The sequence below is a fragment of the Lutra lutra genome, chromosome 1 (assembly GCF_902655055.1).
Source record: "Lutra lutra chromosome 1, mLutLut1.2, whole genome shotgun sequence".
In the NCBI taxonomy this organism is placed as follows: Eukaryota; Metazoa; Chordata; class Mammalia; order Carnivora; family Mustelidae; genus Lutra; species Lutra lutra.
This window is the reverse complement of record NC_062278.1, coordinates 124,929,953-124,957,024: the sequence shown is the minus strand read 5'-3', so window position 1 is coordinate 124,957,024 and position 27,072 is coordinate 124,929,953. Positions and strand designations below refer to the sequence as shown.

The 27,072-nt window shown below is 48.4% G+C and overlaps 1 protein-coding gene across 2 annotated transcripts in view; it reads left to right on the top strand.

Moving 5' to 3' along the window:
* Positions 1–27,072, top strand: part of CLSTN2 (calsyntenin 2) — a 636,880-nt gene that overhangs the window by 490,206 nt on the left and 119,602 nt on the right. For both annotated transcript variants that reach the window (XR_007128496.1, XM_047735636.1), the window contains exons 5-6: positions 2,885–3,034; positions 26,444–26,629. Coding sequence is in view for 1 of the 2 variants with exons in the window: in XM_047735636.1 (XP_047591592.1) it covers positions 2,885–3,034; positions 26,444–26,629 (336 nt within the window). In the remaining variant the exon portion in view is untranslated. The remainder of the gene's footprint in view (positions 1–2,884; positions 3,035–26,443; positions 26,630–27,072) is intronic.

Below are 27,072 nucleotides of genomic sequence, written 5' to 3'. Positions count from 1 at the left end.
TTATTCTCCCCTTTTCATTTAACATTCAATCGTACGGATTTTTTTCGCCCTTAAAAATGCTTCATAATTACTGCTTTTAGAGCTAAAAACATCCTATCTGATGCAGAGACTCCTTACATGGTTCTTCCCTTACTAGCAAGTATCCAGTTTCCGTATTATTTTTCACTGTAAGAAATAACACTTAGATGAACATACTTGCACCTGTATCTGCAATTTTTATTATTTTCCTGGAATCAGTTTTCTAGATGTGGAATTGCATCCCCAAAAGGCATGAGCAAATTGCAAAGTGACTAGCCTATGTAATTTTCCAAAGTGGTTAATTTTATTCCAAGTTAAATTCGCCTGGAAAGAGGGTACAGGTCAGCATGCTGGTCTCACTGTCCTTCTACCCTGCCTCAGTTTTAAAATACCCTCACTAATGGGGTGCCTGGGTGTGTCAGTCATGAGCCTCTGCCTCTGCCTTTGGCTCAGGTCATGAACCCAGAGTCCTGGGATCTAATCCTGCATCAGGCTCCCTGCTGAGTGGGGAGCCTCCTTCTCCCTCTCCCTCTACTGCTCCCCCTGCTTATGCTCTCTCTCTCTTTCTGTCAAATAAATAAATAAAATCTTTAAAAAAATAAAAATAAAATAAAATAATATACGCTCACTAATATGCATGATAGGTACTGATTGTTCTTGAGAGCTAGCTTCCACGGGTTCATCTGGACCAGAGAAACAGGTCGAGGAACCCCTAATCACCTGCGCTAACTGTGGCCTCAGGTCTCCTAAGAAGGCATTACTAGGAGAAATCATTCAAATGTGGGGGAAATAATACAGGTGTAACAGAAGCAAAATGGGTGGCTTTTTGAATTTCCAAACATTTTTAAATGTGTGTCTTGTCTGAATAGGCCTCTGCCCGGCACGATTATTGGTCACATGATTAGACACACATATTTGACCCAGGGCTTCAAATTACAGGCAGTGAAAGCCATTCTCGCACTCATGAAGCCTGTGGTGATGGTGAAGTCACGTTCGTTTCTCGGGCACTCTCGCTAGGACTTGCCAGGGGGCGCCGCTGCTGCACACAGGGCCATGGCGGGCTGGCCTGTGGGTTTATTTTTCTACCATGGTCAGTAGTGTTTGGTCTGCTTAATGTCACACGGCTGGCAAGCCCTGAGCCTTCCTCTTTTGAAAGGCCGATCTTTTGACAGCCATTTACCTTTAAAGAAAGGGAAAGTTAAAACTCTGTGTTCAAAATTCAATTTGATGTTCCTGGGGTTCTATTGCAGCATTTCCACCTGCGAGAATCCCTCCCCTGTGAGGACTGTTCCCACAAACTTGTTTGCTAACAGAACCCCCAGGGAATGTTAGCAACCCAGCACTGAGCTGCTCCAGCCCTGGGGGTGCCCTGAACTGAGACCCGAGCTCTTCGGGGCGGCGGGGTAGGGAGTGATTCTGAACACCAGGCATGGGGCCAAAAGTACATCAAACCCATTTTCATTTGGAGATTTTTGACTGGCTTTGTTGAACGAAATTTTACTTCAAATCGGAGGCTGCTATTACGCTTTTAGAAACAGTCTGGAACAGGCAGTGGAACAAATGCTCCTAAGTCTGGGGCAGCTTTGTAGATCTCCACCCTGCCTTCGAAGGCCTGGCTCCCGCAAGCCCAGGGCCTTGGCACCGAGGACCATTTCACTAGTGCTGGGTGATCGGTGCATCAACTCTTCCGATCTGTAAAACATGACGTGACTTTGGTAATTCTCCAGGCTTTCTTGCCTTAGTCCCTGTTGCCTCCGTTTACACGAGCCATAGATAGCTGTCGAAATGGAAGAAAGAAAGCTCATCAGGGAGTTTTCCCTTAGTTTTGATGAAATGTAAAAATATACCTGAGTCAGCCATTCCATGTTTGCTTATTAGCGTGTTGGTTTGTTTGCTTTTAAGTTTCCATTTTCTTAATTTCACTTCTGCTGAAGGATAATGATAATATTGGAGTTGTAATTTGCTGTCTGCTCTGCTATCAGAAGAAAAGCAAGAATGAAATTATTCCCCGCAAAGAAAGACTTCACTCTCTTGGTATCAAAACCTGAGAAGTATTCAAGGCCCACGAGGCCTTTATTTGTTCCTTGGAACCGAAACTATATTTCAGCAGAAGTAGTCCAATCAGAATTTCACTCATTAATTATCAGATATTTATTTCTAAATTATAGCATCAACCCACAAGAACAAAAATTCACAAGTGGCCCAGAAAAATGGTTTGGTCTCTCTTGGAGAAGAAAAATGTCTTTGCCACCAGGGCAAGGAATCTGTTATTCTGTGTAGCTTTCAGAAAAGAGGTCACACATTTTCTTATTGATTTTACTTCCCATTTGGTAGCAAAATAATGTGAGAAGAGGCAGTGCACATTCCGGGCAACAAGCCCAGATGTTGAAAAATATGTGTCGGGATATTTCTAAATCCCATCTTTTTCCCAGAGATTTCATAGCGGATGAGGCTTGGTGCCCTACATCACTGGGGACATGGGCACACTTTAGGAGGGAGTTTTCTGACAACAGACGGCTAACAAACACACCAGTTGGGTTCCCGCTGTGTGCTTGGAATTCCCTAGTAGTCCGGTCCTACAGCCGGGTGGCTGCAGCCAGCGGCTCCTGGGAATCAGACGCCAACAAGCAGGCCACATGTGAAGAGCCATGCCCCCTATTCACCCTTGTTTGTACAAGGAGGCGAGGAAAGGGGTTATTCCATTCTAACGAAGGTTAGAGGAGTAAAGAGGGAATTTTACAGAGCTGCACTAAATTCTTCCCCTAAAATGAATAATACGGTAGATGTTAAATAAATGGAAGTTAAATAAAAAGTAAAAGAACTGCAGTGTGGTTGACTTGATCTGAAGCACACCCTGTGTTCTCAGGCAACATCAGAAATACCGAGAAGCTGAGCTACGACAAGCAACACCAGTATGAGATCCTGGTGACCGCCTACGACTGTGGACAGAAGCCCGCTGCTCAGGACACACTGGTGCAGGTGGACGTGAAGCCAGTTTGCAAACCTGGCTGGCAAGGTGGGCACTCTCTTGTCGATCCCGTTGAGTGAGGGCAGCTTGGCTAGGTGTGTGGAAAATATTAGACCTGTCCTAACAACCATCACAACATATAGCTAGAGGACTTTCTTTAAGTGTGGTCACTCTGCCACAAGCATCTGCTGTTGATTCTTACAACTCCTAGGGGATGTATTACCCTCATTTTACATCTGAGAACATCCGAGGGCACTCGTCCGTGGTCACGTGCCCCATTTGTCCGGTGCGCCCTTTCTAAAATCTCATGACACTTTGGAATCAATAGTAATTATCGCTCGGTGCTCAGGAGAAAGTGCCAGCAAGCCTCTTCACTTTATCTAAGGGAATGAGTCTAGCTAGTATGCCTCAGGTTTGCAGCATCACTCCGGACCTGGGGCAGGTTGTCCTGTTCTCTGGGCTGGCACCAAAGGTGTACAAGCAGAGGCTAGGGTCCCAGAACCCAGCCTTTGATGAAGGAGTTTCTCAAATGTTGGTTCTGGGAATGGAGAAGCTGTGGTCTTGGAGGGAGGTGGGTTTTTGTCATGGTGTGTAGATATTTTGGTGTGCAAAGACAGAGCAGTTGCTTGGGGCCCCCCAAGGTGACAGAGATGTGGCACTGACCTAAGGGAAATAAGAAGATGAGGCCAGCTGTGCAGAGGGATCTTGCAGAGAACTGGATGGTTTATGGAATAATGATAGCTCTCACAGTGGGGTGAATATTCCAGTGGTCAGGCAGGAAGGCTGGAGGGACCTCTGCCCCTGTTTTGGTGGCTTAGCCCCTGCTGTTTCGGCTTCCTGTATGACTGCCACCTACTTAAAACTTAGGGCGTTTCTTGGAGTCTCCATTTTGTGGCTTTGTCTACTGTCTTCTCTTCATGTGTCTTGAAGCTTCAGGCCCCCGTTATGGTCTCCCTGTTTTTCTTTCTCTCTGTATATTTCATTCTTAAACTGCGCTAGAGAAGGCGTCATTAGCCAGGTTCAGCATCTGAATTTCTATCAGACAGACTGATGCAAGGGTACCACCATAGGTCACCATCAGACTTGGAATGGCTGCTTGTGAGTCATGCATTGGTTCTGGGGGCACAAAGCAAGGACACCTGAGGACCCACCTGGGGTCACTCTCCTCAGAAGGTGGTTCTCCAAGGGCCCCTCCCCTGAACCACGTTATCGCCCTTAATCTTTCAACTAGAAAAATGGGAGGCAATAATTAAACCCACCTCTGGAGAGAGCCAGAGATGTTTGCCTTTGAACAAAGTGGAGGAGAGGAAATGCCCAGTCAAGGAGTCACAGGTAAGACAGACGAGACATAAAGAAAAAAGTATAGAGCCCTCTTTGAAACGATCTTCAAGATCAAGCAAGAAACAGAGAAAAAGGAACAAGCCTGAGTGGGGAACTATGTGGCACCAGCCTGGGGAGCCTGGTCTCTTGTTGGTAGAATTCGCTAAACCCTATGGGACCTGAGGGCAGGACTCTGTCTCTCTTGTTCACAGCTGAATTTCTCTGGCTTAGCACATATCCAACCCCAGTGATCAGTTCTCAAGAGATAGCCTTTGAATGAATGAATGCCTGAATGAAAAGCTGTTAGAGGAAAGAAGTACTCAGCTTGTTTTATTTTAACTTATAAGGACTAAGCCAATGAAAGTCTAGCTTTTGAAAAGAAAGCCTAGAAAGAATATAAAAGCCTTCTAAGCAGGGCACATGCTCATAATGGGATTTTTCAGTGGGGAAAGTAAAACACTAAGCTATATCTGGAGAAAGATCCCAATGTTTTGTGTCTTTGATAAATGAGACACCTACAGAGTTGGGATTACATTTTTGTACCTATATTTAAATGCAGTTTCCTAACGGAGTTTGTACTCGCTTCCCTGTTAAATGTGAGCAAAAAAAAAAATCATGTTAATGACATGGAGTTGTGTGTGTGCAGCCTGTGTGGAGCACCTAACCCTCTGGGACATGGTGCTATCTGTGGCCTGACAGTGAGCTCCTGGAGGCGAAGGTCGTGCCTGTCTGCTGTGGCTCCAGTGCCCAGCACAGGGCTGGGTGCCATGTGGGTGGGTGGGTGGCAGGAGCTGGATGGATGAATGAATGGTGAAAAGTGTGCCTTTCTGTGGCAGGAAGAGAGAGGGGAGCGGCAATTCCCTGTATCCGTTCACTGTGTCAGATCACACCATTCAAGCACGTGTAACATCAGAATCACCTACTCCATGGGGCCTTCCCTGCCTAGTGTGCCAGGCTTTGGCGGCAGAAGCTGACATAGGATTCTGCGCCGTGCCTCTCCTCCCTCCAGCATGGGCCCTATAGAAGCCGTTAGGTCTCTCTCCCCACCTTCATCCTAGCAGGTTCTCAGACTGTAGGCAGGTCATCCAGGTTCTCTGATACACATAGCAGTGTATGATACACTGCCTTCCAGCAAGTTCTGTCCCAGCCCCTAGAGCCAGAGAATGGTCCTCCCCTTCTAGTAAGTGGGCCCACTTTATTCCTGCCCATGGGCAGCCCTCCTCTCCAGCTCACCCATCTTGCAGCTTGTCCTCTCTTCTACCCCAGGTCAGGGCTGCAGCCTCATAGCTTGAAGTGTGCCTTTCTCCACAGAAAAGCAAACCACCCCGGCCCCTAGTGTGTGTCTCTCATCCAATCTCCTCTCCCAGCCGGAGTGTGTCATGTTTTGCTGGTTTTCCTTTCTAACCACAGATGAAACAGGCTGCCCCTCCCCCTGAGAGGTTGTCAGGTCCCTAGGGGAAGGGCAGGCTCTTCTTGAACTGGGCACAGGGTGAAGCCTACACTGTACGGAGGAGTATAAGAAAGCCAGTCTGGTTTGCAGAGATGGCTGACCATGGGGAACGAGGAGCAAGGCTGGAGAGGCCAGAGTTAGGGGAGGGCCTGCGGTCAATAATTTGAATGCCAGGGTCAGGAGCTGCCACGGTCCCAGCCCATAAGACCCAGCCATGAGTAAGGGGTCGACAGGTATGTGCCTGGAGCAGAGACTCCTCCCTGAGCTGATTTCCCGCAAACAACAAGAGCCACCAAGCAAACACAGTTTGGCACTTCAAATTCTTGTACCTGTTCCTAGTCATTTCCCTCCAGGCAGGAGGGGATTGCAGCACAGTGCGAGCAATCCATCATGCTCACGAGTGTCCTTTCCCTGGGGAGCTCTCCCAGTCAGCACCATCAGCCCCTGCAGCCCTCAGTGGCTCCCAGCAGCCATCCTGGAGGAGGAAGGGACCCTGCTCACAGCTGGAGCCTCCCCTGCCTTCCCACACTGATGACAGACTGCTCCCAGACTCCTGAGGTGCCCCAGGGCAAGGCCTGTTTCCCATCACAACAATCCCTTCCAGAGCAGGGGGTGTGGGGGGAAGAGTTTGCAGCTTTCCCAGCATGCTGCTGGCCTTACTCAACTGTGCACAAGGACATCACGGACCCTGGCTCTGTGGCCATCTGCCCTTCAGACCTCAGCCAAGACATTGTCTCCTTGGGCTAGGATTTTCTACTCTCCGTCTTTTTCTGTGGCTGGGCCTTGTCTTCCCAGAAATGATATGAGTTCGGTTCTCTCTGCTGTATTCTGAAATTGTAAGTTTGAACAGGTGGTAGGGGTCAACTCACAACACAGGGGTTGTGGAGTTTTGCCCAAGGGAATGTCACTCCTATTCTCAGCTGCCCAGAGAAGATAGCACCCTCTAGACCTTTGTGAGTAGAAGGGAGAACGAAATCTCTGTGTTTTGTCCTGAGCTTTGACAATCATGGTATTCCTCTAGCAGCTTACTATGACAATAGAAGATTCTATTGGGAAGCAGGAAAAAGGTGAACCTGCTGTAGGGCTACATGCCAAGGCTGGCCTGTGCCCTGCCTCCTCTGCCAGATATTTGTAGTCTTCGTGGTGTCTGTTTCCCTCTCGCCAAGCAGTTATATGTGCACGAGCCTGGGCCTGTGTAGGGGCTGGGGACTTCGGGAAGAATCCGCACCTGTTCAGGGATCAGAGCCCCAGAGAGAGTGTAGTGCTGCCAGAGGCCATCAGGATGGCAACTGATCCAGGGAGAGCTGACCCAGTGGATCCCTCCTTCTAGGGGCCACAGAAATCATTTGTAATTTGGTTGCTGATACGGGTTTTGTGTGTTTGTTTATACATTATGTTATGTTGAGAAACGCACCCCCTCTTTATGTCTTCTTTTATTGTCCTTTATAATCCCATAGCCCATCTCTTCCTACGTGGCAAGCTGAAAACATTGTTTTCAGAACACTGACTCAGTGTATTTTCCCTTTTATTATTGCACGTCCGATTCTGGATCTGTTATCTGTTTCCATCAGTAGGGACGCAGAGTTCAGTATTTCATGTCCATTTATGGAAACAGTTTCCCTCTGGAGAGAGCCACTGCCGACTACCGGAGTGGCCCGTCCCCATTTCTCTCCCAGACATGTTGCTGAACAGGTGTGTCCATGTTCTGGATCCAGAGCCCCCAGGTCAGATGGGGTTTGCAGACTCCGCCCCCACAGGACCCCATCTCTGCTTGCCCCCCTCATCACTGAGGAAAAGCCCACAGCGGTCAATGGCCCTTCTCCCAGCACCTATTCCCTGGGCTTGAAGAATTCTCCAGGCGCCTCAGACAGTCTCAGTGTTTCCGGGATCCCACAATGAGGCCTTGGTCAGGGAGGAGGGGTGGTATCAAATAGGGCAGAATGGGCCCAGTAGCGCCTGGGCACTGGGGTAAAACACAGATCTGACTTCAGCAGTCTGGGGCGCCTCGGGATGCTGCTGGTCCATGGCCTTCACATTGAACAAGATGGTCACTCAGAAAATATTTACTGAACACCTAGAGTGTCTAGGACTTTTGTGTGGAAAGGACAGCAGCAGGAAAGCTGCTGGTGGAGATTAATTCTCCCTTAGTTATTTGCGTTGTGAGATAGCAGGAGTTGACACACATGCCACATGGCGGGAGACGTTGCTGAGTGAATTCGCTCACCCTTTCCCGAGTCCCACTGTGTGCTCACAGCTGGGGGTGCACAGGCAGACATGACCTATGAGGGCTCGTAGTATGGAAGGAGATGCGGACAATGCTCAGGATGAAAGCTCTGCTGGAGGAGGCTTTGGGGACATGGAGGAGAGCCGCTTAACGGTGGTAGGGCCCTGGGGAGATGTGCCTGGGCCAAATATTGAAGGATAATAGTTTGAGCACAGAGAAGATTATTCCAGACTAGGGAACAGATGTCAGGAAGGTGGGAAAGAATGTGGCGTGGCTGGGACATGGGGGAGAAGTCTGGTTGGGCTGATGGGGACCAGGTCACGGAGGAAGGGCCTCCTGTGCTACCCCAAGGGCACTGGGGAGCACAGATGCTTTTACGACCCTGTGTGGTGAGGGGGGTCTTGGGAAGAAGGACTCCTTGGCCAACCACACAGATGGTGGCTAAGATACAGAGACTGGGGCAGGGAGACTAGTGAAAAGGATGATTAATCTTGGAACACTTCTGGAAGAGTATCTAAAGTCATGTATTTATTCAAAAGCCAATTCAAAGTACTAGACAACAAGGGAAGTTGGATTTTTCAGGCAAATCCCCTGAGACCCCACAGGCAAGGGGACAAGGCTGGCAGCCAAGCATGTCTGAGGTAGAAAAGATCGCTGCTAAGCTTCATCAAGTAGATGTCCCTGTCCCCTCTACAGCTGTCCACTTGCCCACCACTCTGCCAAAGGGAAAAAATTTCCAGGTCCCAGGGGTCAGCTGGCTTCACCCTGTCCCTTCCAAAATTAGATGTGTTATTGAGCAAGTACACTGAAGAGCTGGCTTAGGCTTTACTACATGAAAGGCATTGAGGGGCACCTGGGTGGCTCAGTCAGGTAAGCATCTGCCTTCAGCTCAGGTCCTAAATCGAGCCCCACGTCCAGCACTCTGCATGGCAGGGAGCCTGCTTCTCCCTCTCCTTCTGCCTGCTGCTCCCCTGCTTGTGCATGCTCTCTGTCTCTTTCTCAAATAAATGAGTAAATAAATCTTTAAAAGAAAAAAAAAAAGGAAGGCATTGATTTCAAATCATAGGGTGATAAGCCCAGAAGGTACCCAGATTTGCTTAGACAGTCAAGGTCCCGAAGATCAAGCTGTGTCCATCTGAGGATCACATAATGGCATTACCCTTAATGCAAGTTGATGCACAAGACCATTGTCAGGATGACAGGAGAAAGGATGGCTCCTTCCCCTAAGTTCTGTCCCTCACTGTACTGCCTGGGATTCTGAGATTCCACCATTAGGTTACCAGCTGTTTTGTTCTAAAGGATAATTCCCCCCTTAAAATGCACATGCTTCTTGTAGGAATTCCTATGAACCCAGTGGTCAGCAAAGTAGAGCCCACAAGCCAAATCTAGCTGACCATCTGTTTTTGTACTACTGTGAGCTAAAAAATGATTTGTGCATCTTAAGTGGTTGGAAAAAATCAAAAGACGAATAATATTTTAGGCCACATGAAAATCACATGAAATGTAAATTTTAGTGCCCATAAATAAAGTTTTATTGGCATATTGCCACACTCCTCCATTTACATATTCTCTCATTGCTGTTCTTGCACTATTACAACAGAGCTGAGCAGTTTCGACAGAGACCAGATGGCCCTCCAGGCCTCCATATTTACTTTCTGGCCCTCTCCAGAGAAAGCTTGCTGACACCTGTGTGAAGCTATTATCATCCATTGACATCTTAGTGAGAAGTAATTTACTGGAGTATCCTGGACACCCTAGAAAGACTGAAACACCAAATAGACAAAATTAGAAGGAGGCAAAGGAATATGAGAGTTGAAAATAAGGTTCGCTGCATGGAGGACAGGGATAGCCCTGTGAGATAAGCAATTCTAACCCATTTTGCAGATGGGGAAAACTTAGGGTAACAGAGCTTGAGTGACTTGTTCAGTATCTCACACCTGATAAATGGCAGAGATAGAATTCAAGTTTGTATCAGCCTATCCCAGGGGACACTGAGGTGTCAGGAGGAAGGGTAGAACAAGCAGGTTGGGAATTTCCAAAGGGGCATGTAACCAGCTCTAAAAGGGAGACCTTTCAGAAGAGAAGCAACCAGGGGTGCCTGGGTGGCTCAGTTGGTTAAACACCTGCCTTCGGCTCAGGTCATGATCCTGGGGTCCTGGGATCAAGTCCTGTGTCTGGCTCCCTGCTCAGCAGGGGTCTGCTTCTCCCTCTCCCTCTGCCTGCCGCTCCCCCTGCTTGTGCTCTCTCTCTCTCTCTCTGTCAAATAAATAAATTGAGAAGCATAACCCTTGGCCTAATCATTTTGTAGGATGGTAAGGAAGCCAAAAGTGGTCCTATGCTTGGAAGTACTTTACAAAATTTAAGTTACCATGCAAACGATGTTAGGATTAAAATTAGTAAAATAGGTACCATCCTATAAATGTTTACACACATGCATGTGCGCGCACGCACACACACACACACACACACACACATGCTGAAATTCGTAGAATTGGGTAAGACTATGTGGTTTGAGCATCGTGCTCTTGATTTTAAAGCTTTAGATTGTACCAGAGGGAGACAGTGGGGTGGGGTGTGTGGGAAGAGCACTGTCGAGGGGGCTGGGCACACAGGCCTCGGGCCCTCCTGGGCTCTGAGCTATGCTCCATCCTTGGGAAAGTCACTTCTGCCTAGTTCAGCTTCTCCACATAGAAATGAAATAATGCCTTCTGAGGGCCAGACACAGGGCTGCCTGTGGAATGCCGTGCTCATGACCACCTGCGCAGGGGCCCAAGGGGCCCAAGGAACAGCAGCTCTTTTTAGTTCCCTTTATTCTGATTTTTTTTAAGTCACGATAGAGCACTTTCTCCCCAGATAATTGGAAAAGCCATCACTGAAGCCAAATTCCACTAACTCTGGACATGTGACCCCAGGCTAGCTGCTCCTGGGTCTGCTCAGATCTGCCAGGCAAGCATCCGAGCTCCTGGCAGAGGGCCTTCAGGGGCACTCCTCCAGGAATAACGACCTGTTTTGACATCACTGACACAGCCGATCACTAAGTTGCAACAAATGGTTTCTGTATAGGATGCTGGTTTACTGATTCTGTGACGTCTTAATGTGCTCAAAGACATGCTAGACAAAAGTGTGCCTGCTTGAGCCTGTTTCCAACTGGCCCTCCTGGGCTCTGTGTGAGCATGAGTGGAAATGGGCCTTGAAGGTTTCTGGGGCCAATCATTTCATCTCCAAGGGAGAGGGGGATGCAGGCAGACTGCTCTCATCCAAACAGAGCTCAGTCAGAGTAACAGTTACCAGGGTGTAAGCATTTACTCTTTGCCAAACCCTGTCTAATGGTAATGCCTGTACTTGCTCCTTTACTGCTCACCATCCCCCAAAAGCTGATTATTTTCCCATTTGGCAGATGAGAGCATTGGAGTTAAGATGCTCATCACATAGCTAGTTACCTCCGGGACCCGCAACCACCTCAGTCCTCTCTGTCTGCAGACACAGAGCTCCTGCCCCTTCACCTACAATGTGGCTCAAAGCAAAGGAGAATACTGGCCACCTTTCGATATCATTGCAAGCTATTTCAAGACATACTTTATAGTGAGAGCCTGTCCTTGATGCTGTAAGGAAATTGTGTGATTGGACATCAGGGCAGCCTTGAGAGAGGACTATGACTTATGGAGTTGGAGATGGGGGAGGTAGCACTCTTGTCACATGAGCCCATCTCAGAGACCCGCCTTCAGTCAGAATAGTGTCGGGTTTTCTGACTCAGAACCCATGCTCAGTCCCCTCTCTCTGTAGACCCGGGTCTGCCCCAGAGCCACACACAATCAGCCTCTTCCACGGATCGTTCTTTTAAATATTTGCAGCCTACTAGAATTTCTCCCTGCAGGGAGTCACAAAGGGCCGGGCTTCAGAAGGGTGGCTCTGAAGCCAGAAAGAGCCGAGTTCAAATGTACCTTCTACCCCGTCTTGGCTCAGGGACCTGAAGGCAAGCCATCTAACCTCTGTGAACCTTCAGTTGCGGCAGCTGCAAAAGGGGACTCTCGTACCTATCTCAGAGGGTCATCACAAGGTAGAATTGGTCCGGGCATGAGGAATGGCTCCACGGTACCTGTGAGGGGGATGCCAGGAGAGAAGGAATAGAAGCCACTAAAGTGGGTTTAGGAGTCAGGCCAGCCTTGGGTGCCATTTTCTGACTGTGGGACCTTGGAGAGGTCTTTTGACAACTTCGCCTCAGTTATCTGTCCTCCTCAGGTGAGTGCCATGAGGACTGATAACACATGTGAGAAGCTCAGCTCCCAGCACTGAACCCATTTCTTCCTGCTGTCTGTGTCACTGAGTGGGAGGACAGCCCTAGCCAGCCTAGACACCAATATCATCACATCCTGCCGTCCAGACACTGGTGTGCTAGCGATAAACGTGAGCCATGGCAGGCTGCCGCCCCTCTCCTTGCCACGCTTGTCCTCACCTCTGAAGTGGACAGAGTTGTGTCCCCCTCTCCCCACAACCACTTCTCATGGGACTTGGTAGAGTGACAACATGCCTATCATATCCCTTCGGATGCCATCACAGGGACTTGGAACACTGACCCTGTCTAACCATGCTGAGGGCCAGTTGTGGTCCTGGCACAACAGAGAAGTTATCAAAGCTTCCACTGAACTCAGGGAACTTTGCTCTGTACCAGGTGGTTGATGAGTCCCTGGAGACCATAAGCTGGAGTGGTGCGGTGAGGGCAAGCAGGTGAACAGATCATGAATAGATCATTCCAATACAGGGAAGTCAGAGCAATGGCCGGGTACCCGGGGCAATGAAAGTAGAGAGCAGGGGAGCCCAATGCTTCAGGAAGGCTTCTCAGAGGTGGTGTCATGAGGCTGAGGTTTGAGGTGTCAATATGATTTGCCAGGTGCAGTAGGCTATGGGAAGGAGGCAGTAACGGGGAGAAGCAGGGAGGCGTATCCCCAGGAGATCTTGCACCTTTAAAGGCTGCACCTTTCAGGAACCTGTTTATAGTCCCTGCTCTGCTCAGCATCTCTTGCTTTATGGCTGACAGGAGACAAGAATTTTAGTCACACAAAAGGATTTGGAGAAAATTGAGCAGAGATATGAACTAGTGTTGATTTTATTGCTTGTTTTCATGACGAAAGTGAGATTTCCAGGGCAGACAATGGATGAAGTAGACAGAACTTTCCAGAGAGATTCTTTAAGGCTGTGAGCATAACAACCAGAGTTCACCTGGCCTCCCCTCTGAGGCTCCTTTCTTCTCACCTCTCTTGGGGGCACAGCCAGCCTTGGCCCTGTGACTGAGATACCTTCAAGTATCTGTAGGTGGTGCCCTGAGCTGGGAGGCTGGTGTCCACTGGTCAGGTAGAGCATGGGAGCAGCAGGCATGAGCAAGTGAGTATGAGCAGAATGGGACATTCAGGGAGGCTTGGGGGGCCTGTAAGTGCACGATCAGACCATAGACCAGTATGAGGAACTTGTCTGGGACCTCTAGAAACTAGTATGCTCTGAGGAGGGCTCATTCTGGTAACTTGGTGGGTAGAGGAGGTCAGTATTTAGAGGAAAATGTGACCTTATTCTCAGCCACAGTGTAAGACAAGTAGGTTGTCTGGTTAGCATGTTTTAGGAGCAGGCATTTGCTGTAGGCCAGAAGCCCCTGTGCATCTTCCAGTGTCTGTGTCTGTCTCTGGCCCAAGACCCTGCATCTCTGGGTGAGAGCAGCCAGCCTGCATACTATTCCCTCACGGAAGATCACGTGAGCTTGCCTGGAGCCGCATGATTGATTTTACCTTGGCTCCATTTTTCTTTTTCTGTGCACTGGTAAATATCTTTCTGCAAAAGTCTTTGCAATTTGAGTCACTTTCTCAGGAGTCTATCACCTGGGCTAAGGTACGTGGACATTTCTTGGCCTGACATGCATTCTGCCAAGCCCGATCATGGGTGATGGCTCGTGCGGCCCCCTGCAGAGTGAGCAACCCTCCCCCACCTTCACCCACATGCTCTCTCAGGCTTCCTGTGTGTTTGACTGACTCTGCCGACTTGTACCGTACCTTCTGAAGAGATGATAATTTGATTCCAATTTTAGAATGCCGTTCAGAGAAATGCAAAGTTCTGCAGGACTGGAATATCACCTAGAGTTGTGGTCCTTTTATTTAAAAAATGAAAAAAAATTTGCAACCATGGACAACCTATCTGTAGATTAAAGAGATCTGTATTACTGGAGAATAAAAAGTATACGTAGGACACCTTTATAAAGAGAGGGGAAGTGTGTGCATGAAAAACCACACTCTTGCCTTGCAAATGCTTTTCAAAGCCATAAAGGTAAAGATTCTTGAAGAATAGCTACTCCGTCTTGCACCAATAATACATTTGTCCCGAGATAAGAAAATTGCCTGGAAAATGCTCATGTTTATTAGACATAAGAGAGAAGAGTTTCTATCAATCCAAGAGAAAGTACCCTGGTCGATGGAGTTAATGATTTCCCCCCCGGGGAGAATTATCTTTCAGAAAAGCGGCTCTTCAATTGCCTGGTTTCTGCACCTTTCTAGCATCAATTCTGCCTGCTGTGTTTCTGTCTGGGAGCTGAGAAGCTGGGGAGTGGAGGATCTTTGGAGAGGAAGGGGTTGGGGAGAAAGTGGCAGTCAAGCTTTGGATGGGAGTCCTGGTTTCTGAGATCGACATGGTTCACCTTGATGGCAGCATCAGTGGCTCCCCCAGCAGCCCCACGGAGCTTGGGGCCAGAGGAAGGGGGAACACATGGACTTTAAAGAGGTGATGCCCGACACCAGCCAGCTCAGAGGCTTGTTGAGGAACCGAGGCACTCACACGGGTATCAGAGAGCCACACACAGCATGTGGATGGGCGGGGTCTAGCAGCATGGGGGGCCATGGCATCCAAGGGCTTGCACCAGGCACAGGTGCAGAGCGGAGCCCAAAGACTGCGTGTGGATCTAAGGACCTTGGAGAAGCAGCACCAGAGCAAAGCCAAACCTGACAGCAGCAGGTGGCAATTGCATCCTCAGTTGGGAGAGGCTAGAGCTAACAAGAGAACCCTCAAGGAACTCAACAAGGAGCAAGTCTGACCAGATCAGGAGGGCCAAGGGAATCCGCTGAGGCCCAGAACCTGGGCAGGCACCTCTCACAGGGCATCCTTGTTGTTCATTTCCTATATAATCAGTGAGAACCTACCACATTCCAGAAACTGCACTAGCACCGGAGATTTTTTTTATTTTTATTTTTTAAGATTTTATTTATTTATTTGACAGAGAGAGAAATCACAAGTAGGCAGAGAGGCAGGCAGAGAGAGAGGAGGAAGCAGGCTCCTTGCTGAGCAGAGAGCCCGATGCGGGGCTCTATCCCAGAACCCTGAGATCATGACCTGAGCCGAAGGCAGAGGCTTAACCCACTGAGCCACTTAGGCGCCCCAGCACCGGAGATTTTAAAACTAACGAAACAGACACGGACCCTGCTCTTATGGAACCTCCGTTGGAGGTGGGGGATAGAGAGTGGCAGACAAAAACAATTGAGAAATAAATGACTGGTTGATTCTATTGGTCAAAGCCAGTCACATGGCTAAACCCCAAATCAGTGGGGCCTGGGCATAATCCCTGCTTCTGGGAGGAGGGTGTGGTCAGAAGCAATAATCTAACGCAGGCAGTGGGAAGTGGTTCTCTTTCCACGCAGAGCCCCGGGTCCTCCGTGTCACTCTTCGGGGACGGGAACCCTGCTTTGGCCTACAGAAGGTAAAGAAAACAGCTTGTGCTGAATTCACTTGGTATGAAGTCCTGCCCTGCTGGGTCCGGTTCTGGGCAGCACACAGGTCTCCTCCTGGGCCCCCTGCAGTGGGGGCAGACATCCTTTCTTAACCCTGCTCTGGCTGCTGGGAGCCATGAATGCAGTGGGAGAAGGGATGGCCGTTCAGTGCTCACTATTGTTTGGGCTAGTGTCTTCCAAGTCGGTCTGTGCATCCTGATCATCTGGGGGGTTAGTTAAAATGACAGATTCCAGGCCTTTGCCCTCAAAACCTTCCACTGGGAATTTCCCAAGGTGCAGGGGCCCTGCAATTGGTGTCTATAGAAGTTTTTCTAGTGATTATCCTGAGGTCAGCCCTAACCCTGCATCCGTCTACAGACAATAATTAGGGGACACAGTGTGATTCCCCCCATAGATTATATACATTGCAAAGCCCGTGAATTGGGGAGGAGAGAATGTGGTCTGGGCTGGGGCAATCATGGAGGACTCCCTGGAAGAGGAACTAGGCAGCGGTGACCAGTATAGATTAGAAGGCCAAAGAGAGGTGAGACAGGAAGTTGTCATAGTGGTTGGACCAGGTGAGAAGGGATGATAGCCTTAAACTAGAGTGGAGAGACATCAGTATTGGGAGCCATCTAAAATTCAGAAGCAAGAGGCCTTACTGGCCCATTGTGTGTGGAGGGTAAAATGTTGCAATGCCTTTTAGATTTAAAGCCTGTGGAAGTTAAGTTTTAAGTTATCATGATGACTGGGTATTACCTAGGACCATGCTTCTTAAATCCTCTGTGGCACCAGACCAGTTTTTCCTCAATCAGTCATAGACCATAATTTTGTAAAAATATAATAGAAACAAATTTCTGGGAAAATGAAATAAATAGCAAAGAGGTTTAAAATAAAAACCAAAATGTTTATTTTTATTAGAGTCAACACATATAAACTCACTCTGACACATGATTATCCAAGTTTCTAAATGCTTACTGTCCATTTCCCTACTGACCTCATTGCAGACCCAGGGGACACCCCTCGGGGACTGAACTGGTCTGTAGGCCCTAGTGAGTCACATTGTTCTGGCAGCAAGGCTTTGCCCTTACCGTGCACACAACCTGAAATGGTTTGGATCATCTTTCCAGTGTGGTCTCCTCAGCAAGCTGTCCTCCTGTGGTCCTTCCCTGATGGCGCTAGCTCTGCTGGCTGACTGTGACAGGCAGGGAAGAGGGCTGACCATAGCCTCGGTCTGTCACCGGCAGCCATGTGCGGTTTGCCAGGCGCTCCCAGAATAAGGCTTGTTTTTAAGTGTCTGCCTGTGTGCGTGGCCCTGCGATCACCCCAGGGTCAGGTGTAAGGACGTTCTCAGGCCATTGAGCCCCCTTGTGGTTCAGAGACAAAATGAGAGACCCTCTGCTGTCATGGAACCAGAGAGCTTCATGGACAGAATCTAAGCGGAGGGTGGATTTCTAGTTGTTTCAGCAGGCATTTATTGGGATGTCTCAGGAGTGAGGGAGGTAACAAAAGTGTTGAAGATACATGAGGTTTTCCAGAATTGGAGCCATGGGTAAGTGCAGTTTCACCATCACATACACTCGCCCGCAGACACTCAGATTCAGGCTGGGGTGTGTGGCCACACACCCTTGCACACACACACACACACATACAAACACACATGGGTGTATGGCCGCACACCCTTGCAAACACACACACACACACACACGCACGCACGCATGCACGCGCGCGCATGCATGCTCTTGCTATGTCCTGAATTGTTCCCATTTTAATGCCTGGCAGGCTGTAATTTGGCAGCTGGCTGGGGGCTAGATGGGCCGTCCTGCATGGACAGCAGCAAAAGTTCCCTGGGTCCAGATGAGCACCTTCCTCGCCCCTGACAGCCAGCATTGGAGGGCATGTGTGTGCTGGGGGAGCTGGTTTCCATGCGCTTAATCACTCACTTATTACTGAGCACCTCCTATGGGCCAGGCGCTGCACGGTGCTGTACAAGTTATGCTCCAGTGCAGGGAGGACAGGGGGAGGTGGTGGAAGCAGGGTGCTGGTCATCCAGGTGTGGCCCAGAAGACCTTCTTGACAAAGGCATGTGTGAGTTGAGGCCTGGAGGCAGAGGAGGACCAGCCAAGGGATGGACAGGAAGGGAGCACCCAGGCTTTGAGGCTTAAGCCGTGATATGGGGGTTGGGGGGTGGGGGCTGCCCCTCCCTTGCTCTCCTTTGTAGGTAATTAAGATCTCTCTTTTTAGGAAGAATTAAAAATGTAATAAAATGCTCTGACTTTGTGATACTAAAATATAGTAAACAGGAAGGGGTCAGCGATGAAAGAGAAGAGAGGATTCCTTATATTTGTAATTGAGTTCAGAGAATTTGCGGCTTTGCTTCTTTTTAAATTGGGCCTGTGTGTAACTATTTTTAATTGGAGAAAAAAAGCCACATAATTTAAACCCTGTTAAATTGTGTATGGGCCTATTACATGTGGGGCACAGGGCTAAGTGGTTTGCATTTATTGTCTGATAGAAATCCTCTCAACGACTCTGAGATAGGTGAGAACATCCCCAGCGTGTGTGCATGTCACCAGTGTTGCCTGCTCATGCAGAGAAGGAAATGGCTGGCCATGGTACGTGGCACCAAGTGGGAGAGCCAGGATTCACACATGAGTCTGAGCCCAGGCCCGAGTTCCTCCTTTTAGGGTGGTTAATAATTAACCCCATTCTGCAGATGTAGAAACCTGAGGCTCTAAAAGGTTAAGGAACAGAGCCAAGGTTACCAAAGCAGGACCAGTTACATAATTTGCGGGTCCCGGTTCAAAATGAAAATGGAAGGCCTCTTGTTTTAAAATTACTAAGAATTTTACGGCACGGACGGCAGAGCAGTAAAGCAAGTATGAGGCCCTTCTGAGCGTGAAGCTGGTCTTGGAGCCGGGATTGGATGCCCAACCTCCCTGACTCCTCACCACCTCCTGTCTCCTTCCAGCTGAATGTCCCACCTCACAGTTAAAGACCCGGAGCAGCAGTTGAGGAAATGTGAAAAGAAAAAGAATTCAGACAAGCAAGGAATGCTTTCTGGGGCTTGACTTTGGAGTCAGGTGGGCCCAGAGCGAGTCCTGGCTCTACCACTTGTATTGTCTCAATCTTCACAACATCCCATGAGATGTAGGTGTTATTCCCCGCCCCCCAATTTTACAGATGAGAAAATCGAGGTACAGAGAGTATCCTGCCCAAGGTCCATTAACTGGTAAACAGAGGGGGTCTGAACCCAGGGGTCTAGTGTTCTGTCATCTAAGTGTCATCATGGCCCTACCCAAATTCGGGCATGGACTCTGAAGAACTCACCCCAGGAGCCATGTGGGGCAAGGGGACAGAAGGTGAGCCTTGGAAGCCAGCTTTTGTCACCCTTTTACAAAGGCTTTATTACCTATGCTACAGAAGATCCCCCACCCAGCATGGCCCTCAGTCTGTCCCAAAGTTCCGTTCTGGCCCGTATGGCACCAGGCCCCCCTGGAGGCCACCCCCAGCCTCACATAGGTCTACACTTCCTGAGTCATGCCAGACTGCTGAGTTAAAGATTGAGGTGGGGGATGCTCTTCCTGTCCTTTCCCATCTCAGTAGCCCCACCCACCCCCCCCACTCCCTTAGGCAGCCCCAAGGCTTTGAGGGAGACATTCTGGGGTTCCATTGTGCCTTCTGGCATTCCCCTCCTTTTTCAATACTGTGTTAACCATGCCTTTTATTGTCTGTATTCTGATGTTTAGACAAATGGGGCCTTGCTTACACTGGAGGGGCTCACCTCAGGGTTATCCAATTCCCAGCAATTCAAAGATAAGAAACAACTTACCTTTTAGCTTTTCAAATGCAGACCAACCAATCCAGAACCCGCACCCCCAACCACCTTCTTTACTGGGCTCTCCTGCCCTGTACCAACCTCCATCTGCCCTAATGACCTTGGGGCCAGGTACCAGACAACAAGGGGCAGCCCCTATATACCAGAGGCCGCCAAAATTATACAAACTAGCATTTGTGGCCATCCAAAACTGGGTTACCATGGTTTGCCGTTCCTTCCCATGGAAAGCACAATAAAGTCTCTTGCCCATCATTTTCCCCTCTCTGCTTCCTGACTGACCACAGTGCTTCTCTCCGTGTGCCTGGCTGGCATAGCATATCCCCTCTCCTTGGGATCTGTGAGTATAACCAACGATCTGTTCAATGGCAACAGCATCCTGATCTGTTGGTCTTGCCAGACCTAAATAAATGAAACCTATATTAAAACAAATGCCCAGGTCACTTCCTCCAGGAAGCCTCCTTGGATCGCCCTAGTGATATAATTTACTTCTCTGTTCCCTGAGGCCTATTCTTTGTTCCTCTGCCTGCTTAGAAACTGGCTGCTGTCTGTGGCTGCTACTCCATTCACTGTGAGCTCCTTCCACTGAGGGATTATGAGTCCTACTTCTCTCCCATGCCTAGGGCACTGCCTGGCACTTAGTAGATGCTCAGTAAAGACCTGGCACCTGAAAATGGTAAGAATGATACAAGAAGAATAATAGTAGTTATAAGAGCAGCTCTCTGTTCCTGGTGCTTTTCACACCTTTTCTCCAAGTCCCAAAGCAACTCTGCAGGGGGTTCTCCTTACTCTACAGATGCAAAATGAGGCTCAGAGAGGTTCAGTGACTTATTCAAGGCTACACAGCCAAGAAGTGGCAGAGTCAGGGTTCAGACCTGAGTCTGTCCAGCTGCAGAGTTAAATCTCTTGCATTTCATTAAATTGAATCGAACTGAGTTGAAGTTAATTCCCCATGGTGTGACCCTGTCATAGGGGGCACTCTGCATGGATTGATGATCAGGAGTCTTCTAATGTTCTGAAAATGAACACCAGACTAATCCAGCTGCCAAAATGACCTTTTAAAACCAGAATCTGGATACTTTATGTCCTCACTAAACACTCATTGATGACTCCTCACTACCTGTAAGGTGAAACCCACTCTTACCTAGCCTCCATCATCTGACCTCTACTTACCTCTCCAGCCCCTCTCTACCTCCTAACTCACCCCCAAGTCAGATGCACAGGATGGCCATGGAGATAAAAGTGCTCACTGCTGAGAAAAAGTAACTTCCCACCTTCTCCCAGCAGGAAATAAAATCCCTTGTCACCCAAATCAAAGTCACCCCCCTCTTGGAGGAATTCTTGAAAGATGCCAGATGGTTGATACCTGCAGAGACTGGCTAGAATGTTATCTGCCTGCACCATCCTATCCTGTGCAGGGGGAACCCCTTCCTCCCCTCCCACTCTCCAGCATCCCCACATCCAGCCACTCACCTTATATGAATCCAGAGATTTCCTGGAAAACCTGATGCCTCTTCAGCTGAGACCAGGAAGAGCTGGAGGCCGGTGAGCACGCACAGTTAAGGAGTGAAGCATATTTTGACACACCTGCGTCTTTCGTTTTCATCCTTTGGCATCACTTCTGAGTACAGAAGTGGAACAATTCTGAATGTCTTGGATTACAAGAATCCCCAAAGCCCGTGGTTCCCAAAAGTCTCAGATTTGCTTTTTTCCACCTCCAGGCATCTAACAGGGGAGTTCCAAGTGGTTAATATTCTCCTGATAAGAAAACATGTGTTCCCCAAATTTAGCAGGAGTTATAACAGAATTACCATGTTTCTAAATCCTTAACCCATGGAGAAGGAGTGTAATTCCTAAAGGCATTTACTGTTAACTTTTCCAGGAATACTTATGAGATAATTGAGCCTAATTTATCAAAACAAAAGGGGGCTGCTTCCTTTCTCTTCACTTAAGTAAACAACTGAACCACGCTTCATAAACTAGTCTCCAGGTCCTTTTTACACTGGAAAGATTTTGTTTCCAAGCAGGATAGCTCGGAGAAGTCTGGGAAGCTTGTGAGCCAGGGAGCGGGACATTCTTGTCGTGAGACTTCAACACGAAGTGTGCCATGTTGGGCCCTTTGCCTTAAAGTCTCATGACAAGCCCGTGAGGAGGTATCTCTAACTCAGCTCTACAGGTGAGGCAGTGGAGGCTCAGCAATGACTGGCTCAGATTTGCAGAGGTCACATGACCCACAGTTAGAGGAGGTGAGATTCAAGAGCAGTCCTTGTTCAGTGTCCAGGGTTTCAGTAACCCCTGTGCCTCCACCAGCTGCCCTCAAGGTCAAGCAGTGATGAAACTGACAACACTCCTGGATCTTTTGCTAACATTGGAGATTATCACTTTTATATATTTATGTGTGCGTGTTTGTGTGTATGTGTGTATATAGATATATACATACATACACATACATATCAGTGTATAGATGTATGTATATATATATACTGATATATATCATTTATATATTTTATATATGATATACATCATTTATATATCACATATATAATATATATATTATATATTTATTTATTTATTTATTCTATATTCTGATATTTAGACAACTGGGGCCTTGCTGACCCTGAAGGGACTCACCCCAGGGTTAGCCACTTCCTAGCAATACAAAGATGAGAAACAACTTACCCATTTGCTTTGCCGATGCAGACCATCCAGTCCAGAACCCACACCCCAAACCAGCTTCTGTACTATTTATATGTATATGCATATGTGTGTATATATATATATATATATATATATATATATATATACATACATATATGTATCTGTGTATATATGTATATCAGTATAAACTAAACATTCAAAAATGAATCTGTAAAAACCATACTTGTTCTCCATCCCAGCAGATCCTCAGAATCGTGGCAGAGCTACGGTAAAAGAACTGCATGGCCCTGGGCAAGTCACACCGATTGTCAACCATGGCGGTGCCGCCTGCACAATTAAGATAATAATCACTGGGTCGCTGGGAGGATCAAACAAAAGAATAGAATGTTAAGTGCTAGCCCCTTGTGGGTGCTTAATGCTTATATATCCTTTGTTTCCTGTAATAAGTGCTCTTGAATAAATGATAAGTTAACTAATGTATCTATTGAACATGACCCTTGTGTTTGGTGCTAAAGCGGGTCTGCATTTAATCCCTCCCCCCCAAATCCTGGGTGGTAGACAACACTTCTACGTAAGAGGAAACTGAGGCTCAGAGAGGGTAAATGATTTGCCCAAAGTTATGCAGGAAGTAGTAGGGGTGGGATTTGAACTCAGGCACACTGAGTTTAGAGGTCATAACTTTACCCATCTTGCTATCTTACCTCCAGGAAATGGGGATGAATAGATATTCCATGTGACAAAGGATGAATTTGATGGCTTCCCTTTTGCTCTCTTGATCCCCATCTCAAAGTCCTTCTTGGAAAATGAAAGATGTTTGTGTGAGCTTCCCACTCTGTCAAGGACACTACACTCAGAAAGCTTCATCTTTTTTTTTCACTCTGTGGTTACAATTTTGGCTACTCCTCGTGAACCCTCAAAAGCAAGCCTGGTGAGGTCCACAAAGCAACTGCAGGTGTGACGTTCCCAAAGTCCCTTCGATTTCTTCCCAAAGAGGGCCTCACCCCCACCCCCAGCCAGGGGGTGGGTGGTGAGAGGAATGAGATCTGTACTAGACCTGTGCCTCCACTGAACTTCCCTTTACCATTTATTTGCTTCTTTATTTGCACTCCTTCCAAAAAGGATTTCAGGTAGAACATCATCAAGGATAACCAGCAAAATGTCCAGATACCCACAGGCCCCACGGAATAAAGGGAATCAATACCATTTATGTCTTGGGCTTCTCCAATGAAGAGGCTTCCAGAAGGAGGTGAGGTGGGAGAGGACCTTATACCAGCAGAAAGAGCAGCACATCAAGGACTGGTGCCACCGGGCTCACCGCACGGCACTCCATATAAAGCCACTTTCTCCATGTTCCCATCTGCTCCTTTAAAGAGAGGGAAGATCCAGGGGAAGAGGGGTGAGACAGGGATGGAAAGGCCTCCTGCTGGGTGCCATTTCTTATTATCTGGAGGTAGCTTCTTCTTTCATCAATTCTGGCACACCTGCCTTGCTGAGAACAAAAAGAACCCAGGTGTTATGGGCTGCTGTTGGGCTGAGTGGCTTTGCAGGACTGAAGGTAGGAGCAGGCTGGGGCAGTACCAGAGAAGGACAAAGAGGCCACAAGTTCTGTCTGGGGCTCAGGGAAGGCTGCCATGGCAGCAGTCAGCTCAGGTGTCTGAGGATTCCCCAGATCCACCTGGTGGATATAGCCTGTGCTCTGACCTCAGCGTAGAAGGATCAAAAATAAGCATCACAGTCCCTGCCTTTGAGGAGCTCCCAGTTGGTGGGGGAGGCAAGCATACATATGACTCCCATAGGATTCATTCATGCTCTCTGCCAATATCGAGGGAGAGTCTACTCTGAGCCAGGCACTGGGCACAGAGCGTGTTGCGGATTCAGAGTAACCGTGAAGCTGAGAGTCTAATGCCGTAACTAATGCTGGGGATGTCGTGGGGGCACAAACGAGCGTATCTAACCGGAATGGAGAAATTCGGACAGGTTGCGTGGAGTTAACAAGATGGAAGGGGAAAGGAAGGGAGATCTTTATAGAAGACACAGCGTGATCAAGTGCACAGAGGCATGAAACACTGTACCCAAAACACAAGGCTGGCTGTGTGCAGACTTCTTCTTACAGCTCTGTGACCTTCAGAGGCACCTGACAGAAAGCCCTCCTTTCCTCCAGTGTCTCATCTTAATTGAACCTGGGGCCTCTGGAGCATGGCTTAGAGCAGCTCCATGATCTCATCCTCCAGAAGGCGATGGTCTAGTCCAGACAGAGTTCCTGGGGGCTGTGAGGAAAAGATGCAATCAGGTACACTCTCTTTTATATGAAGTCCCTCCCATCCAAATACTGTCCTGTGCTAAGTTCCTGGTGGCCAACCTCACAAGCCTGGGTGCAGTCTCTGCTTATGGCCTGCTCTGAGAAAATCCCTGAAAGAGTGGCTGGCTGACGTGGGCTTCAGACCTAAACCCAGATTCCATGGTTATCTGGAACATGGCAGGGTTGCAGGGCAGGGACACGGGTCCCCTAGGACTGAACATCTCCCTTCCTCTCCAGGAACAACACTGATTGAGGCCCTGCCATATGCCATGCACACACGGAGGCCCTCAGTCCTCACCCCAACACTGTAAGGTCCCTCTTTTATGATGAGGTGCCTGAAGCTTGCTGCTTCAGGAAGCTTCCTGCCCAGGAAGTTTCTGACCAGACAGAGTCAAGCCAAGATCACTGGGGCATCTGCTTCGAACCTGCTTCTCTGAGGCTTCCCACGCACATTCATCCTTCACATACAGACCTCAGCTCAGACAGGAACTCTCTCCATCTAAAGAGCCCCTCTCTGTCCCTGCTTTTCCTTTCCTAGGCTCACCCTCTCAGATAGGATAGCACAGGCCTCCCCCCAAACCATGCCCTCCCCCGTGCCAGCTCTACAAGACAGGGACCTTTCCTGCCTCCTGCACTGTTTGTTCTCGATGCTCCAAGCAGAGCTTGCACATGGGAACCCTGAACACACAGCTGCTCAGTGAACAAGGGCATCTGGCCCGTCCACTGGAATTGCTCAAGATGTCAGCCAGTGGCCCACTGGGTGCTTGTGAAGAACACTGAGCCACGAATGCCAGAATTTCTCCTTTTCTTATAGGCGAGAGTGGGCAATTTCATAGATTTTCATTTCTGCTTCAGAAAAAGGATACCTCCTAGCAAGGTTCTATGTGACAAACATTTGGGATTCATCAGCTAATAGTATCCATATGTCACATTGCTTGGTTCTACCCACCAGTCTGACTTGGGGCCACACAGGCCTCTCAGACACGCGTTCTCACTGAGCATGGCAGGCTCGTTGCTGTCTCCAAGTGCTGTGATGGGTCACTGTGACTTTTTCCTCAACTCTCCTCTGCCTTTCAACTGCTGCTGTGGTTGTTCCAGTCAATCCATGGGTACACTCCCTCTTGGTGTTTATTTTTATCGATTGCTCTATTTTGTGTGGTATGGTTTTGATTGTGGTTTCATTCTTCTCCAACACTTTATCGTCTCGGAATTGTTTTTACACTAAAAAGAAGTGATAAGCCCATCAGCGCTACTCAAGTGGTCACAGTCCTGAATGCTTGAGAAAGAATCCTGCATCCCACCACATGACTTCAAGGAACCCTGAACTACCATGCTCTCTTGTTTTGTGACAGAATGTATGCATTCCTAAAAATCACCCCACTGGGCAAAATGGGAGAAATGAGGAAAGCGGCATAACGCTCAAAAATGTCATCAGTGACACATAAGAAAGAAAAGAAATTATCATGGTTTTACATGGGTTCAATGGTTAAGAAAGATAGAATTCCTACAGTGAATCTTGTACCTCACCTTAAAGAGACATGGCATTTGCCCGTGGCAGGGGAGGGATGCAGCTGGGACTGTACTGTGACAGGATGGGGGATGGGGCTTCCTGAATGGAGGGACGCTGTCACTGCGGGGACATGTGATGTGGCTCATAATGTGCAGTGAACCATGTGGCAGCTGGGTGTTTGGGGTGTGTACACATACGTGTCTTGTACCTTCCTACCTGACTCAGCTCTGCTGGTAGCTGTTTTCTGCCTTCACCTCATCTTGCTCAGGAAGGAAGACTTCCATAAGCAAATGTCAAATTCCCCTTATCTTCCAACCATCTCCCAATATATCAGTTATGTTGGAACAGATCCACATTTGCAGACCAAGTGTTATGGCAGGACTGGCCATCCCTGATTGACTTTTATCTTTTCCTTGTTGATTCAGACTGGACCAAGAGGATTGAGTACCAGCCCGGCTCAGGGAGCGTGCCACTTTTCCCCAGCATCCACCTGGAGACTTGCGACGGGGCCGTGTCCTCCATCCAGATCACCACGGAGCTGCAGACCAATTACATCGGGAAGGGCTGTGACCGGGAGACCTACTCTGAGAGATCCCTTCAGAAATTATGTGGTATGTTTTTTCCTCTTGGGATTGTTTTTTAATTAATTGCTTTTAAATGATTTATACAGAGCATATCTTTTATTAGTGAAAGAATGAGTCCTTCCCGCATGGGCACATGTAACTCCTGGGTGAATATTAAATTTACTTATTATGGTTAAAGGGTCACAGGGCTCATCTCTCGGCATCACGTGCACCTGACCAGATCCTGCCATTTGCCAATATTGTGGCTGTGAGCAAGGCATGTGACAAAGCCTCTGCTCTTCATCAGCACAACAGCAATTAAGGACCCAGTGTATTCACAAGAACCTACCACAGAGCCTAAAGGAACATGGCTCCCTTCCACTGTGTTGGTTTGGAAAGAGACACCTGACCAGAGGCCAATGTGAAAGGTGGTGACTGTCACCTGGGGAGAGGTCAGTTTCCTCCACAAAGGAACAGCTACATAATTTACA